Source organism: Melanotaenia boesemani, chromosome 24 (genome assembly GCF_017639745.1).
Source record: "Melanotaenia boesemani isolate fMelBoe1 chromosome 24, fMelBoe1.pri, whole genome shotgun sequence".
In the NCBI taxonomy this organism is placed as follows: domain Eukaryota; kingdom Metazoa; phylum Chordata; class Actinopteri; order Atheriniformes; family Melanotaeniidae; genus Melanotaenia; species Melanotaenia boesemani.
In genome coordinates, this window is record NC_055705.1 from 23,272,427 (window position 1) to 23,292,598 (window position 20,172).

At 43.5% G+C, this 20,172-nt stretch overlaps 3 protein-coding genes and 3 non-coding genes across 8 annotated transcripts in view; 4 read left to right on the plus strand and 2 right to left on the minus strand.

Annotated features, from left to right (window-relative positions):
* Positions 1-5,892, minus strand: part of LOC121635378 (cilia- and flagella-associated protein 47-like) — a 46,065-nt gene extending 40,173 nt beyond the window's left edge. The window contains exons 1-14 of the mRNA XM_041978477.1: positions 5,615-5,892; positions 4,984-5,141; positions 4,119-4,234; positions 3,574-3,715; positions 2,969-3,053; positions 2,745-2,885; positions 2,490-2,659; positions 2,211-2,305; positions 1,837-2,066; positions 1,380-1,572; positions 1,007-1,220; positions 597-749; positions 313-514; positions 133-229 (exon numbers count right to left, since the gene is read on the minus strand). Coding sequence (XP_041834411.1) covers positions 133-229; positions 313-514; positions 597-749; positions 1,007-1,220; positions 1,380-1,572; positions 1,837-2,066; positions 2,211-2,305; positions 2,490-2,659; positions 2,745-2,885; positions 2,969-3,053; positions 3,574-3,715; positions 4,119-4,234; positions 4,984-5,141; positions 5,615-5,758 — 2,140 coding nt within the window. The 5' untranslated portion in view covers positions 5,759-5,892. The remainder of the gene's footprint in view (positions 1-132; positions 230-312; positions 515-596; positions 750-1,006; positions 1,221-1,379; positions 1,573-1,836; positions 2,067-2,210; positions 2,306-2,489; positions 2,660-2,744; positions 2,886-2,968; positions 3,054-3,573; positions 3,716-4,118; positions 4,235-4,983; positions 5,142-5,614) is intronic.
* Positions 2,359-2,430, plus strand: trnad-guc. Its single transcript has one exon. It is a non-coding gene; the product is annotated as a tRNA-Asp (tRNA).
* Positions 5,893-7,700: 1,808 nt separating the features above from the next.
* nufip1 (nuclear FMR1 interacting protein 1) lies at positions 7,701-12,257 on the minus strand. 2 transcript variants are annotated; one of them, XM_041978478.1, is made up of 10 exons: positions 11,511-12,257; positions 11,283-11,368; positions 10,798-10,902; positions 10,645-10,707; positions 10,494-10,570; positions 10,304-10,396; positions 9,951-10,138; positions 9,214-9,354; positions 8,365-8,606; positions 7,701-8,268 (listed from the first exon to the last, which is right to left on the minus strand). In XM_041978478.1, the coding sequence occupies exons 1-10, from the start codon at positions 11,758-11,760 to the stop codon at positions 7,819-7,821; spliced, it is 1,695 nt and encodes a 564-aa protein (XP_041834412.1). In that variant the 5' UTR covers positions 11,761-12,257; the 3' UTR covers positions 7,701-7,818. The 2 variants fall into 2 exon arrangements, with proteins under 2 accessions (XP_041834412.1, XP_041834413.1); XM_041978479.1 differs by having other exon boundaries at positions 10,798-10,899; positions 11,511-12,256.
* Positions 12,258-12,463: 206 nt separating this feature from the next.
* On the plus strand, positions 12,464-18,670 carry nop58 (NOP58 ribonucleoprotein homolog (yeast)). Of its 2 annotated transcripts, XM_041978481.1 has the most exons (15): positions 12,465-12,630; positions 13,093-13,169; positions 13,291-13,343; positions 13,618-13,742; positions 13,812-13,948; positions 14,145-14,209; positions 14,516-14,650; positions 16,431-16,576; positions 16,767-16,893; positions 17,282-17,445; positions 17,519-17,653; positions 17,801-17,862; positions 17,941-18,095; positions 18,173-18,297; positions 18,375-18,670. In XM_041978481.1, exons 1-15 carry the CDS (start codon positions 12,586-12,588, stop codon positions 18,435-18,437), a joined length of 1,614 nt encoding a protein of 537 aa, XP_041834415.1. In that variant the 5' UTR covers positions 12,465-12,585; the 3' UTR covers positions 18,438-18,670. The 2 variants fall into 2 exon arrangements, with proteins under 2 accessions (XP_041834414.1, XP_041834415.1); XM_041978480.1 differs by having other exon boundaries at positions 12,464-12,630; positions 18,173-18,670.
* LOC121635943 lies at positions 16,616-16,699 on the plus strand. The gene has a single exon (XR_006009574.1). It is a non-coding gene; the product is annotated as a small nucleolar RNA SNORD11B (small nucleolar RNA).
* Positions 16,924-17,006, plus strand: LOC121635944. The gene has a single exon (XR_006009575.1). It is a non-coding gene; the product is annotated as a small nucleolar RNA SNORD11B (small nucleolar RNA).
* Positions 18,671-20,172: the final 1,502 nt, after the last annotated feature.

Below are 20,172 nucleotides of genomic sequence, written 5' to 3' on the forward strand. Positions count from 1 at the left end.
AATTTTTATTTACTATTATTTATGCATTTATTTTCATATCATTTTTATTTATTCTTCTTAACAAATTTAATATTTAATTAAAACATTTTTATTTTGTTTTTACTGCATCTGCTCTGTTTTCTTTGATCCTACTTATTTCTACTTGGTAGAGCTCCTGGGGGGTCAGAGTCCTGTTGCAGTCTGCCTCCTCCTGGCTGGTTAAGGGAACTACATTCATAGCAACTGAAACCTGCAGAAAACAGAAAGATTAAATCTTCCATTAAAGTGGAAAATCTGAACATCGGTGACTAAACAGATCATTTTTAGGACCACCTTTAATCCCACCTGGCTGCTGTCATTCAGGCTGATGGAAGCTTTGTCGTGAGGACAGCTGGATTTGGCTTCTAAGGGAACGTTGCTGTAGTTTAACTTCATCTCTGAGTTCTCACTCCTCTCCAGGTCACGGATGGAGAGCGGAGGGGGAAGAAGCCCTTGACATGGAACAATGTCCAGATCATCCAGCCTTTCCTTGTGTCTAAAATAAAAACACAGAAAATAATGAGAAGGCAACCCTGAGACTGACGTTTAGATCCCATGACATCTGTGAGACAGCCAACCTGTCCTTGATCCGCTGGAGTCGTGTTTGTCTGAGGTGTCCGATGAAGTCTGCGTAAATCTGCCGGTGCTGCTGTCTCTGCTTCTCCTCTTCCTCAGTGAAAGCGTAGTCGGTGTCCACGTAGCGGTAGCGAGGTACGCCAGTAAAGATGGTCCTGAACGTGTTGGAAACATGCAGGATCATCACATCCTCCTAATCTATCTGCAAACTAACCATTAAAGAGACTAAAAACAGAAATTCCTGAGACTAAAGATTAAAAACCCAAGCCATGGTTCAACTTCTTCTAATTTATCATGTTTGTAATTAAACTAGCCTTCCAGGCCATTTCATTCTGACAAGAGGAGGGAATTAAAGTTGTTTTCAACATAAATAAACGAGTGAAAAGTGAAAGTGTGCTTCATTAATCTCCACCTGTACTGTCTGGGGGAGGAAGCTGGCCTGACGCTGGAAGCTCGATCATCAGGAAAGACCAGGAACTCCTCGTCTGAGTTCTGGCTCTTCTCTCTGCGATGTTTGTGGAGTTGGGTTTTATCAGCGCTGAGCACTGCAGCATGCACCATCCCGCGGTAACGAGCCAGGTCACTGCACCCAATCCGGGGATGAAATCTGGTTGGACTCTTTACTGCTGCAGCAAAGACACAAAGAATCTTAAACCAAGCAAATCCAGCTCAGCACCAACACGTCTCGTTCTAATAACAGATCCTCTGAACCTAAATCAGATCTGCTGTCCGCACCGTTTCATTTAAAGGAAACATGTTTCTGTGACTTTATTTCTGACACTGACCGGGCCGAGGGTGCATCGTCTTGCTGTGGCAGGAGGCAGAAAAGTGCAGCGTGATCGTGTGGAAGCTGCAAACGTCCAGATCTGCTGAATCCTCGGCAACATCTCTCCGAGAAGCAACAGAACCCAAGACATCTACTCTCTGACGTACACGGAAGCTGCCTTGCTGCTGCGCACTGAAGGTCAAAACTACATCCTGTAGAGACACAACACAGAGAAACTAGTTCCATCATGGGTCAGGTCTGGGAGTTTTCTACCCAGGCTTTACTTCATAATTAGCTGTTTCCTACTTCAAGTCTTTGCTCATTGCAGTGATTTCTTTCCACCTTCTTTAGATGAAATGCTCCGTCATGTCTGTTGACTTGCTGTCAGAATCCTCTAGTCACACACAGGCCAGAGTTTCTGAAGCATCAGCACAGCTGATCCTGAAAGAACTACCTGAAGCTGCCTCCAGACTCACCTGGCACTGCCCCGGGCCCAGGGTGGCTGCAGACGGCTTGGCGCTGAAGTGTGCTAATTTTCGGAAGCGGAAGCTGACCGGAAGCTGAGGACAGAGGTTCTGGAGGACACACAGGACGTCCACCCGCTGGCCTGTGACACAGCTGAGGAAATCAAACCGCCGAGAGGGAGAGGGCACCAAAGAGACGGGGATGCCGGAGCCCGTCACTGCCAGCTCCACACTGCTGTTAGCTACAGAGACAAAGAGAAGCCAAAACGTCCCTTCTAGCCGTTATTTAATTCATCCGTTTGATGAGGCAGGTAAACATGAACCGCTGGTCAAACCAGTCCTCAAAGTACTTCTGTGGTATTAGATGCAAAGTGTGTGCTGTGTACCGTTACGGTGAGTGAAGCCGTGTTTTCTCTCCACAGAGTCAAACAAAAGGAAAAGACAAAAGTCCTGCCGGCTGGATGAGTAGTCACGCTTCTCCCTGTCAAGACACACATGATAAAACAGGACGATGTACACTGTCTCATAACCAGCTCCTCGTTAGTATAGTGGTGAGTATCCCCGCCTGTCACGCGGGAGACCGGGGTTCGATTCCCCGACGGGGAGTGAGCATTCTTTTCTCCCTCTGAAACTCATTGTTTATAGAGCTTTCATGACCCACAAACCTTTTCCAGACGGGGCTGAAGCATACAGCCACAGAGGTCTTCTCATATGGACCCAGGCGACCTTGTCTCGGCACACAAAACAACACCTGAGAGACGTCTTTTAATCCTGGGCTGCACTTCTTCATTCCCTCCAGCAGGGCGGCGTCTGTGCTCCGCTGGAGGTCTGCTCCCTGCAGTCACCACAGCCAAACTCCTAATGGTTGATCATGTTCTCAGCAGAAGGCTGCACCTTCATTTACAAAGAGAATCACTCACCATCTCAGTCCCAGCTGCGTCTTCCTGGACAAAACAGACCCAGTCACACGCCTGAGGCGCACTGTTCCTCACAACCACCTCCTGCACACTGGATGTCCCAAAGTAGACAGGTCCAAACCACAGACAGGACAGTGGAGTTCCCTGGAAAAGGACAGGACACCCTGATGTTAACTGGAGAATCTTGGGTTAGTTTTCACATTCGTCACCAGATGAAGTTTAACTACCTTCAGGTCCACAATCTCCAGACATGGATCCACCACCTCAGCCGTGACCCTGAGAACTACAGCAGAGCAGTTCTGGAGCTTCACCCTCAGAAAGAAAACACACCTCGTATCATAAACCTCTGGAATAAATCTCACACGCACATTTTTTTAGTCTTAAATGTTAAAATAAGAAATTTTTCAGTATGTCTTGATAAAAGCAGAGAAATCCTATATATATTTTTCTCTGTGACAAATATGAATTGTTATCTATCAAATATTTGGCTAATTAATTACATTAATTAACAGATTTTAAAAAAATGCATAATTTCACATTTGTGGCAAATTCCTCAAAAAAAGCACACTAGCTGGCCTTAAAAGCAATTATGAACAGCATATATATATATATATATATATATATATATATATATATATATACAATTGTTGTTTGTCTTATGCATTTGAAATGGTTAGGATTAAAGTTGTTGAATATGTTTTGTTATATAAATTTAGCTATTGCTTTCATTTTTAATATGTGCAAAATGAACCATTTATTCATTCAGTTATTATTAAGTTAAGCAGCAAAAGTTAAATAACTGTTATAAAGTAAAATATAAACTTGAACATACAGAACTTCCTCTTGAAGGTGTCTCGGTCTGTCTGTGCGCAGTTCCACTTTCAGCCACTCGGTGGCGCCAGCTGCTACGACTCCGCTGGACGGTGACAGCTGGAGTGAAGAGTCTCCACCCGAATACTCGACTTGGAATACACCTTAAATGATAATACAGACATTAGAAGCATTAATCAGCCCCTCACTCTAAGTACAATTACAAAAAAAGCATTTAAAAGAATGTAAATGTGTGCAACCAGCTGAATGAAAAGAAGTGAATAACACTTATTTTGACGTAATCAGCTCAGTGACAACTGTTATATTTATAACACTGTAAAAGGCATGCTCAACTAAAAGAAACCCCCAGACTCTAATGTGATCACTGAACCTGTAAACACTCACTAATATGTTTTCTATTGGACAGCATGTAATATTCACCTTTTATGTTTCCTGTCATTATTTATATTACATGAACTGACTGTAACACAACTATTACCTGGACTTAATTATAGATTCTAAAATGCAAAAAGGAAATATCTATAAAAGATTAAGCTCTTAATTTACCCGGTGCTGATCCCTGGTTGGTTATAGGATGCTTTTTGCTTATCACTTGACTGCTGGCAGTAATACAGCCAAAATCTAGCAGTGGGTCCATGAAGAGGCAGCAAGTCCTGGGAAACCTGAACCAGGAGAAACAACAAGAACACAAGCAGATGCAGGTTTGAGCTACAAATGTGTGTTTCCAGGTAACTTTAAGGCAGGAGTGTCAGACTGATTCTAGTTCAGGTTCCACAATCCCATCTCCAGTAAAATAACAGCACATAATAATAATAATAATAAAAGAAGTACAAGTACATTATCAAGACGTTTACTATGTTTTATTATATCTAACTAGCCTTTCAGAAACATTAAGAACAACCTGAAATTTCTGGAGAAAATAAGTGAAGGTTCAACAATATTTTCTTCAGTTACAATTTTTAATATTACAGATTCTTTAAAAATTAAGATTTTTTACTTAAAAATAAAAAATACAATAAATTAAAATTTGCAATTGTAATTTATTATTTTAAACTTCTTTATTTTTGTTATTTCTGTACTTTATTTATTTTACATATTTACTCATTTACACATGTATTCCACCTTCCAGATCATCATGAAACCAGCAAACATTTCATTCCAGGTATCTGGAGGTGAAAAATCCAGTTTTCCACATCAGAAGAACTTTTCCAGATCTATTTTAAATGTACATACGTGTACATTTCCACATGTGTGTAGTAATCCTGACCGCCTGAAATGACTCACCTCATCATACAAACTCACGTCTATCAGGTCAGAAACAGAAAAGATGGACCCAGCTGATTCATCCTGCTGGAGCTTCTGGTTTAGCTGCTGTTTAAGGTGTGTGAAGCGAGATGTGTCGTATACTCACCCAAACACTGGTACCTGAACTGTCTCTCCATCGTCTATATGAATGTGAATACAGTCTCTGACCTCCTCCTCAGCTTCTGGCCTGAACTCCAGCAGTCCACTAACAGACAGACCTGCAGCCAGGGACGCTTCTCGGCTGCATGAGATGAACCTAAACAACTGCAGGAAAACAGAAAGTTGAACAGTAAACGTGAATTAGATTTAAATGGCTAACATTTAGACAAGCAGGAGGAGGGAAAAAAGCTAAAAGATTTGGCTCCTGTTGAAGATGAAAATCAAGCATGATTTGTAATTAGTTTTTGAAAAACTCCCCTGAATTCAGATGAATAAGGAAATATGGTCTATTATTAAAATTAATGCAGGTGTCTCATAAAACATTAAAACTTTGTCTATAAACTCAGTTATTACGTTGTTATCCTGTCTCTTATGGCATAAAAACAAACTGTGTTAGCATGAAAACAGTTAAACCTGCACTGAATAACAGAAGTTGTTGTACCGTTAGCTAAAGTTTAGCTTTTTTTTTTTTTTTTTTTTGCTAGTTAGCTTGATGACAACTTAGCTAAACTGTTATTTTTAGATAATATTATTTTAAAAGACATGAAACTCTTTGAAAACACGTCATATTACATTACCTTTAACGATGGTTTCTCAAAAGTTATTTTCTTGACGGTTTTTCCAACATTTATGACCGTAATTGTTGTCTTATAAACAACCCCGACCTCCATATTCTTGAACTCAACAAACGGTGGATCAACTCGAACACAACTTCCAGCCATGATGAAGTTTATGATTAAAGGCGACTTAGCAGCCAGACACCGCAGAAGGATTTATTTAATATCATAATAATCCACCTACAGCAGCATAACGCGCCTTTCAACCGCCTTTTTCACTCGCTAACCGTTTGTCAACTTTACCGTTGCTATCACACAAGCTGACTGACAGCTCAGGTGGTTGCTCAGCAACGGCACCCGTTTGATTTGTGGTGTTGGGCAGTCCGGAGGGGCGGGGCAGCTGCTGCACACCTCCTAAAATGAAACTTGGATATAAGATAGAGTTTTAAAACCGCTGCAGTGGGTCACAGTGCCTTCCAGGATTGATTTTAAGGTTTAGTGGTTTATAAAGGTCTTAATGGTCTTGGACCTTCTTATTTGCATGAAATCTGCATGTTAACTTTTTTTTTACTTATCTTGCTTTTAATCATTTTTATGTAATTTATTATTTTATTGTGATTATGTGTTGATGGCTTTTACTATTTCTAAATATCTGTAATGCCTTTGTTTTATGTAAAGCACTTTGAATTGTCCTGTACATGAAATGTGTTGTACAAATAAACTGCCTTGCCTTATTTATCTGAATTGCATTTAAATTATGAGCCTCGCGGACCCTGAGGTCCTCTAGTACCGGACTTTAGTTGTTCCTAAAGGACCAAAACATACAATGAGCCTGGAAAAAAACCAAAAAAAACAAAAGAGGCTTAAGGCCTTTTTAGCTTAGCTTTTAACTGAATTTATATGATCTTACGTTTAAAGCACATTATTATTTTATGAAGTCCTTTATGTGTATTTTTATTATTGCTGCTCTTAGTTGTTCTTATTGTTTCTTAAGGTTATTTAATCTTTGTTTTAGCTCCTGTGTTTTCCTCATGGGGATCCTCCAGTCTGGGGGTTGTTGCCATGGTGATCGCCCTTGTCTGGGTGGCTGGGGCCCTGTGGTGTAGACCCCAGCCTGTCCTGATCTGGGTGGTTGCTATGGCGACAGCCTCTGTAGAGATGAGTGGACTGGCTCCTGGTGTGGATGGATCCTGGTGATATTGTTTCCTCACAGCAGCATCTGGCCAGATGTTTATCATTTTTAGTATTTTATTCCTTTATTCAGTTTAGAGACAGAAATTGGGGGGGGGGGGGGCTGCTTTGTTTGTGTGTATGCATGTGTGTGTGTGCAGCTGTGTGTGAAAGAGACTATAATGAGTGTTGGTTTATTTTTAATTGCTGTTAACTTTTTTGGTGTGTGAAGGCTTGTTTTAGTTTAACATGCATGAATTGCTTCTTTTATCATGTAAAGCACTTTGTGTCGCCTTTGGCATGAAAAGCTCTTTATTAATAAAGTTTGATTTGACTGAGTTGAGTGTTCAGCTTGTGTAGCAGTGAACATGTACTGTCTTCTGAAAATTAATAGACTTTTTGTATAAATATCTGGCAACACAAGACACAAGTGGGTACACCTCACAGTGATACCTGTACATGTTCAAATGAGCACAGCCACCTGTTTTATCATGTTTATGTTTTTACCGGCTTGACTGGACCTTACAAACATGCTTATCATGGATTAGGGCCATTAGATGTGGTGCTTTGGTTAGAACTCTCAAGCTGACCGCTGGATGTTGACATGACTCCTCGTGGTATCTCTCTGTGGATGTGAGAAACAGAACTGACCTAGTTTATAGGAAGATTGGTAACACCCTGGAACTGAGCTACAGCACAACGGCCAAGCTCATACTGCAGCCTGCAGTCAGAACCGGCATCTCCAGGGTCGACTAAAGAAGCCGAGTCCTTTCACTCTGCATCATACCCACAAAATGACTTCAAGCAACAGACACGAGTGCTGCCAGCAGCACTGCAGAGGCGGAAGAAGCCGGAAGTGAGTCTAACATTTTTATAAGCTAAAAAGTCATCAAGCTGTTTATATGTGCAAACCACATATAAAAACATTCATAAATTGTTCACGCATCAGTTCAGATTTATTCATTTCACAAAAACTAAACAAAAACCAATTATTTTACCTCACAGGCCCATCTTAACAAAAAGGAATGAACATTTCTACGAACAGGTCTGACCAGTCACATGTCTGTTAAAGATGTGGAGTAATCCCCACCCCCTCCATCACATTCCCATATCTCATCATCGTACAAATTAGACGGGATTTTCTCTTCGGTGGTCTGATCATGATGGTTGTGGTCTTTGATTAAATGCTCATCTTTAACACTGAATGTCGACTCTGCAGCAGGATCTCCAGGGCCCCTCTGTGAACCCTCTAAAAGCTCCAGACTTCCATCCTCAGTGCTGCCCTCTGCTGGACACCCCTCTGCCGACGGGGGCGAACAGCTGACGTTTGATGTCCCTTGCTCAGTCTGCTCGTCCTCTGTACGCGTGATAGCCGGGTTGTTTTTGTCCTTCATCTCGTCTTGGTCCCGAGGTCCAGTCTCCAGCCCAAAGAAGTGGTTGCGGACAACATAGCGTACACACTGCAGGAGGACATTCCTCTCATGGCGGATATCTGGGGCCAGTAACTGCACCGTGGAGAGAAGAAGATGGACAACGTTAACAGACACAAATACTCCAAACCCGAGTTCCAGCTGATACCAAGCACTCGTTTATCTCCGTACCATTTCCAGTAAGGTGGGGCGACGTGTCTGCGCTGTGTCTTGGTGTCTTTGTCCTCGACCCCTTCTGTCTCTTCTGTTGTTCCACCTGTTGGGGGCAGGGTTAGGATGGGCCATGCTGGGAGGCTCTACGACCTCTGTGGATGTTTCCGCGGCTCTAAAGGTTCCATCAGCGTGGGCTGGTATCCTGTTCAGGATGGCCTGGTTTTCCTGGACCAGTTCTTGGGCTCTCTGAATGGGGGTGGCTTCAACACAAAGACAACATGATTATTTGACTGCATATCGTTGTTAATGGAATAAAAACAAACTGACAGACCTGTTCTTGATTAATTATGCATATTTTATTATCCAGGACAGCCTCGGTTGTCAGACTATGAGGCTCAAATGATGAAAATTAAATAAATGCCTCAAAAACGTCTTTGTGCCTTTATTCCTGCTGAAGAGGATCATTTTTTTTCCTCTTTTCAGACACATTTTTATCATAAATAAAAATTATTTTTCTACTTTACAGAGAACCTCCAACTTTTTGTATATTTTCCATTTAAATGTTTGTGGAAAAAGTCGCCAAACCCTGCTGGTGGTGCGGGTTATAAAGCTTCACCACACTTCTAACATTCATGGTTGTGGCTTCCAGACAACGTGGAGGATGCAGCACCACCAGACAGGCCTGCACGCGGCACGCTAACGTTCTCTGTGATGCACTAACATGAGATAAGTTGTGTTTTGCTCGACGTGCAGGGAGGACTCGACGCTCTGGCATGAATCAGGACAGACATGAGTTCTCCGGAATCGAAGTGAATTCATCAGAAGGTCTTGAAGAATTATGTGTTGCATGTAGAGAAGTCAGCTCACCTTCTGGTCCTTCGTCGCTTTCACTCTCACTCATGGAGCCATAGCTGGCCATTAAGGAGCCTAGGGCTGAGCTCAGCTGTTTGGGGGCCACAACCAGACCACCAGTCCTGGATTCACCAGCCGGGTCTTCTTTATCAGAATCTGGAAGAACACAACAGATGTTTTCATCACTGCTGCTTTTTAATTTTAGAAATCTGAAAATATCAGATTTCACTTATTTGTCATTCAAAATCTGCACTTGGGCCCAACAAGAAGAACCAACAGCGACAAACAGAATAAAAATAAAACAGCCATCATGTTAAAAGTGTTTTAAAAGGCTATAAATGACGGAGCAGCGTGGATCAAAGTGCACTTGGTAAGGATTAACCAGTGGAACCACCTCTGGGTAGAAACTATGTTCGAGTCTGGTTGTCCAGCTTTCTTCCTGAGGCGAGCAGGGAAAACCGTGCATGAGCTGGATGGGTGGCGTCCTTCATAAAGCGGGTTGCACCTGCTCAGACGTCCTCAGTAGCAGGACAGCAGGGATATCAGACCCTCTACGACTGAATTACCTGCAGATTTTACAGCATGATAGCAGCACTGTGAAAGGCGTGTACCGACGGGGCGGAGTAAGCAGGCTTGGGTGAGCCAGGGCTGAGAATGATGGAGGAAGATGAAGTGCTGTGGATTCTAACCATCTAGGGCCTAATTACATAGTCAAGCTGCCAATCCAAGCAGCAGAGCCATGATACACTCACCATGGTCACTGCTGGCAAGAACTCCCAGCGGGTCCCCGGTCCTGGACGGCTGGTGGAGAGATCTGGTTGTCTCTGGAGCTCTGTTGCCTGACGGGTAGGGACCCTGTGGGTGTCGCCCGTGGAATCCTCTGTTATTCCACCCACGACCTCTGCCTCTGCCTCTACCTCTGCCTCTGCCTCTCATTCGTCTGGAAATAAATGAGCAGTTAGAGGAGAACGGTGCTGTATGTTGCTGCAGACTCCCACAACATCAAGGCAAATCAAACAGGTCCTCATTCCTGGTTGCAGTAAAAAAGAAAATACAAAAGACGAAGGCAAAAATATGAAGGTGAAGCATTTTTTCAGACATTTACCCAAACTGAGCTGTTTCTAGAACACCTCCCGTCTCCTCCCGCACCTCCAGGACTTTTTTCTTCTTCTCAATGTTTTGAAGCGTTGGATAGTTTCTGTAAATAAATATAAAGCCATTACAAGCTGCTTGTTGGACAACATAAGCAACATCTTCAGGAAGAAGGTTTCCGCTCATCATGTTGTGAAACTAACTTGCGTCTCTCTTCTCTCCACCTAGCAATCTCCTCCGGTGTGTCCAGCTTGATTCTTTTAGCGCCCGGTGCATGGTTCTACGGCCACAACACAACAAACACATGAGAAAAAGAACAACACAGCAAGTTATAGCTCCACATGCATGACTTACATTTTTCCAGTGGATGGAGACCAGTTTTTCATGAGCCATGAAGCTGCAGTCGGCCACCGAACACTGAGGATGAGATTGGATCGAAGCAGTCAGCAAATTGTAAAGAATTCATGAATCAAATAACATTAAATTAATCTAGAAACACTCAAATACCTTGACATGCTGAGAAACATGTTCGTCATACTTTTCCTGGTCTTTGAAGCCTCGGTCGCAGGTGTCACAGTAGTGGGAATACTCTGGTTCCTTTTTCATTTTCTGCTGAGGGTCAAAAAAAGATCAGCTCAATGTATCCCTGCATTAATTCTCAGTATCGCTCAAATGCAAAGATTCAGGATTAACTTTATTGTCCCACTCAGGGAAAATTGTCTCGAGCTTCCACCAAAGCTACAACCACAGGATGACGGCAAATAATAAAATTCATACAGGCAACTAAAACTCACCACACAGCACAACAACAGCTGAAATAGTGCAATAAATACAGTTTTTAATAAAACTACAAAACCTGTGTTAAGAAAAAGCATAAAATCAGTGTAAAATTATGTATATATTACATTGAGATCAATGTAAAAACAAAGTCAATTTTTAAAAGCAACACAAAATAAAATAAAAATAAATAAAAACCATCTGAGATTAGTCACCTTTCTGCCTTGTTGGTTCGGAGGTCCATAGTTGTGCTTTCCTCTTGGATGTCCACCTTGATGCCATTCATGACCAAAGTTTTGAGCTGAAAACAAAGACATGACAACACAAGTCACATCAGTGCCAAACGTTTATAAATGCGACCAACTCCTCGTGGATGGCTGTAGAGGGGAAAGTCTACGAAATCAGCCAAATTATTTAATAGAAATCCCGTATATTTCACTCACTAAACGGACGTTTGTGTCCATAGTTTCCATGGCCCGATGGAAAGCCATAACCTGGTCCCACCGCTTCCCAATGATACCAGCCCGGACTGACGCCGTAATTCCAGGTGGGCGCTGACGACGTTTCCGTCCAGCTCCACATGCTGGGGTGGAAGCTGCTGGACCGGGGCGGCTGTTGTGGCTGGAAGGGCTGAACGGAGCTCGGCGGAGGATAGCCGAAGTCCGGCGGAGGATACCGCTCCGATTCGTTCATATCGCCAGGTCCACCAGCCACCTCACGTGCTCAGAGAAGTTTGTTGAAAGCCAGCTCAAGTTTCTCTAGACACCATGCAGGTCTCACATGGGCGTGTTTTGCTTCTGGTCTAGCGTTCACGTACGTACGTCACTTCCGCATTATCAGGAAGCTCATAAAAAAGAGATAAATATGTTAGTAGCAAACTTTGAAATTTAAGTAATATTGCACGTTGTTAAAAACTTAAAATTAAATTATCTTTATTGTTTCATAAGACTTTTTTAATTAAAAGTCACGAACACGTTTTCGAAAGATTCTCGCGAGATTTCATTGGAAACGTCTGTGGTGTTGCCAAATCTGGGTGGAGATCCAGAAATTGAAATGGATCTTTTGAGCGATCTGAAATAAATTACTACAAAGGTACAACTGAACCAAGTACAGATAAAGGGAATAAATAAAGTATTTATTTAGGTAAAGTGTCGCGGGGCTACATGGTACGCCAACTGGTGAAATTAACGTGATATAAACATATTTTATTGTAAACGCGTTTTTTCTTTCTTTTTTAAAAGACAAAAGTCAGAAGCAGTTCTTTATTATTTATTTAAAACGTTTTATTGATTTAAATAATAATAAAAATGTGTTTAAAGTGAGATGAAGTGCTGATATGTGAATGAACTGATGCGTGAAATCCAGTGCTGAGAACGGACCTGGCAACCCAGGAGTTTCCTCTCACTCGCTCTCCCCCGCGTGCGATCCTCAGGCAGCGGCGTGGTGAGAGGAGAACTAGAAGGCTCTCAACTGAGAGAGAGCGCCTAAATAAAATATAACAACAAAGCTTGTTACAAAATGCTTGTTTTATTTGAGACCGCCGCTGGATATGCGATATTCAAAGTAAGTGTGCGCTCTCTTGTTATATATATAAAAAAATCTATTTCCTCTCATTTGCTGTTGGAGTTAGCTTAGATTAGCCACGAACATTAGCTTTGTTACCCACATTCCTCTTGCTTTTTAAGATTATACTTCTACTGGTGGCAAAATGAATAAGTTGTACATTTGTACTGACAAACCCGAATGTGCTAATCTGTGCTTATTTCTTCTTCGTACTTATGTTTTCCACTGCTTAAGCTAACTCTTAAGTTAGCTTATTTGAAGGCCTGTAACCACGTGTGCACATCTTGGCATGTTTAACTCTGCATTCATTTTCATACTTAGTGATACTTTACTAGATTCTTTAGCCGCATTCTTTAGCTGTATTTTAAGGACACAGATATTAAGTCATCCTGGAGAATATTTGTGCACGCCGTCAGAGTTGCTCAGGTTTGACTTTTTTCGTATCAAATCTGCCTGTTTTAGGTCCTCGATGAGTCCAAACTGCAGCGAGTTGACAGCCTGTATAAGGAGTTTGAAACTCCAGAAAAAGCCAACAAAATGTAAGTGTTGTCACCACAGTCAGCGATGTTTTGATTCCAGAGGACAGAGAAAATATGTTGCCCTTGACTGGCGTGATTTTCTTCACGTTTACTTATAAATACTTTTGATTTGCTCTAATAGTGTGAAGTTGAAACACTTTGAGAAGTTCCAGGACACAACAGAGGCCCTAGCAGGTATGTTTCTGTCTCTGTGCACTTCATGTTCGCCTGAAATCTGGTCTGTGATGCATATCAGTGTCTGATGAAGCATGAAGCATCTTACAGTACTCGTCACTACCCCTGAGACCAGTGTTTCATGCCAAAAAGTAGTTGAGATGGCAAAGAACGAAAGTAGGCCCATCACCAAGTTCACATGGATAGAAATGACTGTGATTAGATTTGATTCCACAGCCAGTTTAATGAGGTGTTAAACAAATTTTAAGCACCTTTCCTGATCTCTCCCACTAAGCTGCCACTGCTCTTGTTGAGGGAAAAATTGGCAAAAGTTTGAAGAAGGTCCTGAAGAAAGTCGTTGCTAAAGAAGCTCACGAACAGCTAGCCATCAGTGATGCAAAACTTGGTGGCGTTATTAAAGTAAGTCATGCAACAGTCACACTTTTTTTTTCCAAGCAAGAGTCGTCTCTAATGAGGTTTGGTTTGCAGGACAAGCTGGACCTGAGTTGTGTCCACAGTCCGGCTGTAGCCGAACTTATGAGATGCATCCGGAGCCAGATGGAGAGCCTCATCTCTGGACTCCCTCCCAGGGACTTGAGTGCCATGTCTCTGGGTTTGGCTCACAGGTTGGTAACGCTCAGATCAGTCTTATCTGTAGTCCTGCAGCTGCTGCCTGTGATTACATTTTGCTGTCTGAAATATCCATGAAGATTTTTCTCAGCATTCGTCACTACCGCTGAGGCAGGACCTCCATTGGACCATCTCTGTGTCTGTGTGTGAATTGACTGAAAGTTTTTATGTTTTCTTTCCTTCTGTTTCCAGCTTATCTCGTTATAAGCTCAAGTTCAGTCCCGATAAAGTGGACACGATGATCGTTCAGGCCATTTGTAAGTGTTTGCTTTCTTTATGATCATGAATTCTGTCTGTTTCTGTCATGTTTTAACAAACATGGTGATTAGAGTGTCTGAGAACGTCCTCATTTATACATTAATTTCTATGCTGCTGTTTGGTCCAACAAACGACATAGAAGAGAAAAACTTTCACCAGCTGTTATTGAAACAGAAGAAAAGCATTGGTGGAGTTTTGGCTCGAAAAATGAAGTGAAATCATTTTTTTTTTCAGTGATTGGTAAAAGCTCTTGTACCTGTGGACGTGTTATCTGAGTTAGAGTTGTTTTTGTTTTGTCTCTTCAGCTCTTCTGGACGACCTGGACAAGGAGTTAAACAACTACATTATGCGCTGCAGAGAGTGGTACGGCTGGCACTTCCCAGAGCTGGGAAAAGTCGTCACAGACAATTTGGCTTACTGTAAAACTGTCCGCAAAATCGGTGAGAATAATCTACATTTTTATTTAACTCTGAAAAACGATAGAACAGAAGATCGCAGCTGAGAAACTGAACTAAACATGCAAACAATTCTTTTTCTGAATCAGCTGGCGAGTCCTTTATGGTACCAAAATGATCCTAGTTTAACATTCTCGATGATAAGGGCCTTTTTATGGTTATGGAATTCCAATTTTTTGCAGAAATCAGTGCGTTTGGTTTAATTTAAATGTGCACACGGCCCTGAAGTGACCCGCAAGCACAGAAAAAGAAAAAGTAAATATGGATGCTACATGTTTATTTCTCTGGAAGCTCTTGCGCAGTCGGAGCTGAGATAGAGCAGCTGATCAGACATGCTGCCAGAGGAAACAAACGCATGTTAACATCAGCCTTTTCTGCAGCAGTGACGGCTTCCTCTGTACCTCTCTGGGTAAAAGTCAGATGAAATGCGACATGACCACATAACAAAGTGGGCTGGGTTGGATTAGAAAGATCTTAAATGCCGCAGCACTTTGACATGCATGTTTGCAGCGGTATGATGAAATCGCTGCAGCTGTTTTAAACAGAAACGTAAAAGCAGGGATGTTCAGGTCTGGTCCTCCAGGGCACCATCCTGCAGGTTTTGTTGTTTCCTGCTCCAACACACCTGAATCAAATCAATGGCTTCTTGTCATCTTCTGCACAATGACCCATTCATTTATGTCAGGTGTGTTGGAGTAGGTAAACACCAAAAACCTGCAGGATAACGGCCCTGGAAGACCTGCGGTTAACACCTCTGTCTTAAAGCCACAAAACTGCATGTGGTTGCTGTTGCCTTTAAACCTGGTTGAGAGTCCTTCATCTTTATTTCACAACAGCCTGCAAACAGCTGACTTCCTGTCGTAGCTTTTCTCTGCCACATGGGGGCGGTGCTCCACATACGTTGGTGTAGATTCTCAGTCGTCACGGTCAGGGTGATCCTAAAACCTTAAAGGTCAACTGGACTCGTTTCACCCCTCATCTGGAAGTCCGCTTGCCTTTATTGAAGCTCTTTTGTGAACCCTGACTTGGATGACAGAGAATTTACACCAACATGTTGCTTCACATTTAAGAAGGCTTACAGATTAGAGGGGAATCATCTTCACGTCGAGGCTTTTAGCTGTGAGGACCAGCCTGAAGCGTAGGAGCGTTTTGGTTTAGTTCATCCTCTCCGACACAGAGATAACTCACCAGTGGAGAAAGCTGAGTCGGAGAACGTTGTTACAGCAACATTTCTGCTGGTTTATGCCGTTATGAAATCGACTGTTTTGACCGGAGTTAAAATTCAGCCAATCAGAACTCATTTCTTTGCCTGTCAGACTGGAAGCTCTACCAACAGGTTCTCACAGTAGCTAAATAAATGTATTATCTGTCTCTGCTCCTCCCAAACATCCTCTAAAACAGAGGTCCCCAACCCTGGTCCTCAAGACCCGCTACTATCCTGCAGGTCTTAGATGTCTCCCTGCTGCAACACACTTGATTCAATTTCACAGTTAATTAGCTGACTTGTGCAGAGCTTGTCAGAGACCCATTTAATTTGAATCAGGTGTGTTGCAGCAGGGAGACATTAAGACCTGCCAGGTAGTGGGTCTTGAGGACCTCTGCTCTAAAAAGCAGCTACAGGGTCTTAAGAGCTCCTCATGACTTGGGTTTGTATCGTCTGATTAGCTATAAAGCGTTTGCATTTAGAGTTTCTGATAGTTTTTAATGCAAATGATCAGCACCTGAATCCCTGAGTGGACATTAAGCGTCTCCACACTGTCTCCAGGTGATCGGACCAACGTGTCCAGCACTGACCTGTCAGACATCCTGCCAGAGGAAATCGAAGCGGAGGTCAAGCTGGCGGCGGAGATCTCCATGGGAACAGAGGTGTCGGAGCAGGACATTGGGAACATCCGACACCTGTGTGATCAGGTGTGTCTGGATTCATTGATTTTCTTACCTGAGAGTCAGTGACGGTGATGATGATGACGACATGTGTCCTCATCCTGAAGGCGTATGTGTGGGTTTTCAGTCACTACCTCTTCTGAACTGTCACATGACTCGGGAGCCGAAGGCGGCGTCGTTTCTCTGCTGCGGTCCTGATGCTTCTTCTTCTCTGCAGGTGGTTGAGATTTCGGAGTACCGCGCTCAGCTCTACGACTACTTAAAGAACCGAATGATGGCAATCGCTCCCAACCTGACGGTCATGGTGGGCGAGCTGGTGGGCGCCCGTCTTATCTCTCATGCCGGTAAGTCGCCGGAGAGTTCACCAGGAACCAGCCCAGCAGTGATGACGAGGACGATACGTCATTTTCCTGAATATGACTGATGCTTTTAAGTCACTACCTCATCTGAGCTGGGATTAGGGGTCCGAGAGGAAAACGTTTACTTATGGCTGCCAGCGCTGCCATGTTCGACGTAACTTCCTGTGTGTGTGGTGGTGTTTGGCCTGAAACAAAGAATTATGATTCCGTTTCCATGGTAACGGATGGTGTTTAGACAGAAATACTCGCTGATACCGATCCCCTTACTTCCGATGCTGGTATCGGTGTCGGCTCGTCTCTAGTTATGTGTGTATCTCAGCAGCTGCTCGGCAACCAGAAATCTTCTCACCCTGATTTTCTGCTTCTTGTCAAGGTTCTCTGCTGAATCTGGCCAAGCACCCGGCCTCCACGGTGCAGATCCTCGGAGCAGAAAAGGCTCTGTTCAGAGCCCTGAAGACCCGCAAAGACACCCCCAAGTACGGCCTCATTTACCACGCCTCGCTAGTGGGCCAGACGACAGCCAAGAACAAAGGCAAGGTAAGGACGGGCTGAGTTAACGTTTGACTAAACGGCCAAAACACGGCGAAAGTGACGCAGGGTACGTCTGCAGATCTCCAGGATGCTGGCGGCGAAGGCAGCCCTGGCTATTCGCTACGACGCTCTGGGAGAGGACACCAACGCCGAGATGGGAGCCGAGAATCGCGCCAAGCTTGAGGCCAGACTGCGACAGTTGGAGGAGAAAGGAGTAAGTAGCGGACCCAGCTCCAACACCATGTAAATACCCGCCATCGTTGGTCTTTTCAGACCCGGTTGTTCGGTTTATCCTCAGATTTTTTATTTCTTGTGTCCTTCCATTAAACCGTCGTCTGATTCCTTCACCTTTTATCTTCAGATCCGGAGAATAAGCGGGACGGGGAAGGCGATGGCGAAGGCAGACAAATACCAGCACAAGAGGTGAGGAGTCCTGCTCCGCCTCCATGAAGGTGGCGCTTTTCTGCATGGAAATACCTAAAGTGTTGTTTCCTCTCCCAGTGAAGTGAGAGTTTATGACCCCTCTGGAGATTCTACCATTCCCTCCACCTCAAAGAAGAGGAAGTTTGAGGAGGCGATGCAGGAAGAGGAGGAAGAAGAGCCTGTAACACCGGCCCTTAAAGCCAAGAAACCCAAAAAAGAAGCAGCACCAGAAGGTGGGTGGATTTTAGATCAACACCGTCTTCTGTGTCCTGTTTCATGAGGTTAAAGATGGTTTCTTTTCTCGTTGTAGAAGAAACGCTTGAAGAAGCAGCAGAGGAGGAGACTCCAAAGAAAAAGAAGAAAAAGAAGAAGGACAAGAAAGCAGAGGAGGAGGAAGAGGTGAAGGAGGAAGAAGAGGAGGTCACAGTGACTGAGGTCAGTCTTGGAAGATTATTCAAAGCACATTTAAAAAGCATTTCATGTTTTAACTGCTTCGCTTTTTTACTTCCCAGACATCAGAAAAGAAGAAGAAGAAGAAGAAAAAGAAGGTGAAAGAAGAAGAAGAAGATGAGTGAAAAGAGCGGACTGTATATATTTTACTTTGAGTTTTTTGTCACATTTTTATCTTTAAGATGACAAGGCCCTACAGAGACTTCTTCGTGTTATTCATTCAATCTCATTTCATGTGAACGGAGGAAATCTGAATATTTTTTATGTGTTAATCCATTTTAGTTTTACTGTTTTTATTTTTCTGCAGATGTCTGTCAGAAAAGGTCCACAGATTAAAGAATAAAACCAGATTTCCTAATTCGCCTTTCCATTGTGTTTCTATTTCCAGACAAACTCCTTCCTTCTGCTAATGATTTGCTTTATAAGTCTTTGTAGAACTTCTGCCATGTGTTTGAAAGAAGAGTGAAGGCAAATTTAGTTTCCACTCACCTCAAAAATACGACCAAATGACCTCGTTCTGGAAGAAATGATCACGAGTCTGCAGAGGAATTTATTTTTAATCCAGAATGGAAAAATGAAAGAACCCAAAAGCTGATTTATTCCATTCAAACTTTATCGCTGACTCAGTGTTTTAAGATTAAGCCGAAGTAAAATAGACATTAAAATATACATAAAAAATGTGTATCTTTAGGAAAAACGTGTGTGGGTTTATATACATATATTTGCTTGTGTGTGTGTATGTATGTATATATATGTATATATATATATATATATATATGTATATATATATATATAATCAGTGCATCCAGAGTGGAATTAAAACTGAGTTCAGTCACCAGCTGTAGAAGTTTTAAAAGTCAAACATGCGTCTATAATTTCTGTTATATTTAATGTGTATTTTTATGTTTTATGTTAAGCACCTTGGTCAGCTTCAGTGTTCGAAATAAGTACTACGTGATACCAAAAGAAAAATAGGATGATGATGATATGAAAAATTACATAGTCATCAAACGTACCTGCAGACAAACGTACCAACACACACCGGGCAGCCCAGGGCGACGGCGAGCAGGCCCAGCGGGCACTGGGCGCTGTGGTGTGGGCCGCATGGAGGGCAGGCACCCCACAGGCCCAAGGGCCACCCATTCCCCCCAGCAGAGCCCCACCCAGGAACCCGACGGGGCCCGACCGCCCCAGGCAAAACCACCGTGGGCCATGCCAACCCAACACCAAGGCTAGGCACCCCAGGGACAAGAACATGTCCGCAGGTGCCCCCCCCTAACAAAAAAAAAAAACTCTTTACCCCAACCCTTACCCATTCACCCCCCAGCCCCACCAGGGGCAGCCCAGGGAGTCTAGGGTCTGGTGGGCCCCAGACCCGACCCTTTCCACATACACACACCTACACAACCACATACATTCTCCCTGAGGTCTCACCAGCCCCCCGATGCGGCACAGAGGGCAGCCCCCAGGGCAAACGGCGCCCAGTAGCACCCCGCACAGGACTCCAGGCAGGCACCGAACCTCCACTCCCTGCAGCCCCGAGTGCATCCCGGGACACGAGGGCGTAGGAAGACCCCCGCCCCCTGCCCCCCAGCCTGAGTTGTGTAATGTTACACATTTTCTATCGGTCTGTTGTGGCGAGTGTTGTCTTCTTTGGGATTGTTGGGGCGGCAGTATGACCACAAGGGATGGGAACCGGCTGGATAAGCTGATAAATGTGTGTGTGATGGGGAGGAAAGTGGACTGTGTGTGTGTTGGAGAGGAGGATGATGGCTCTAATGCAGGGCATCCTGAGCAATCCCAAACATCTGCTGCATGTCACAACGACAAAGCAGCAGAGTAACCGTAGCAACAGGCTCC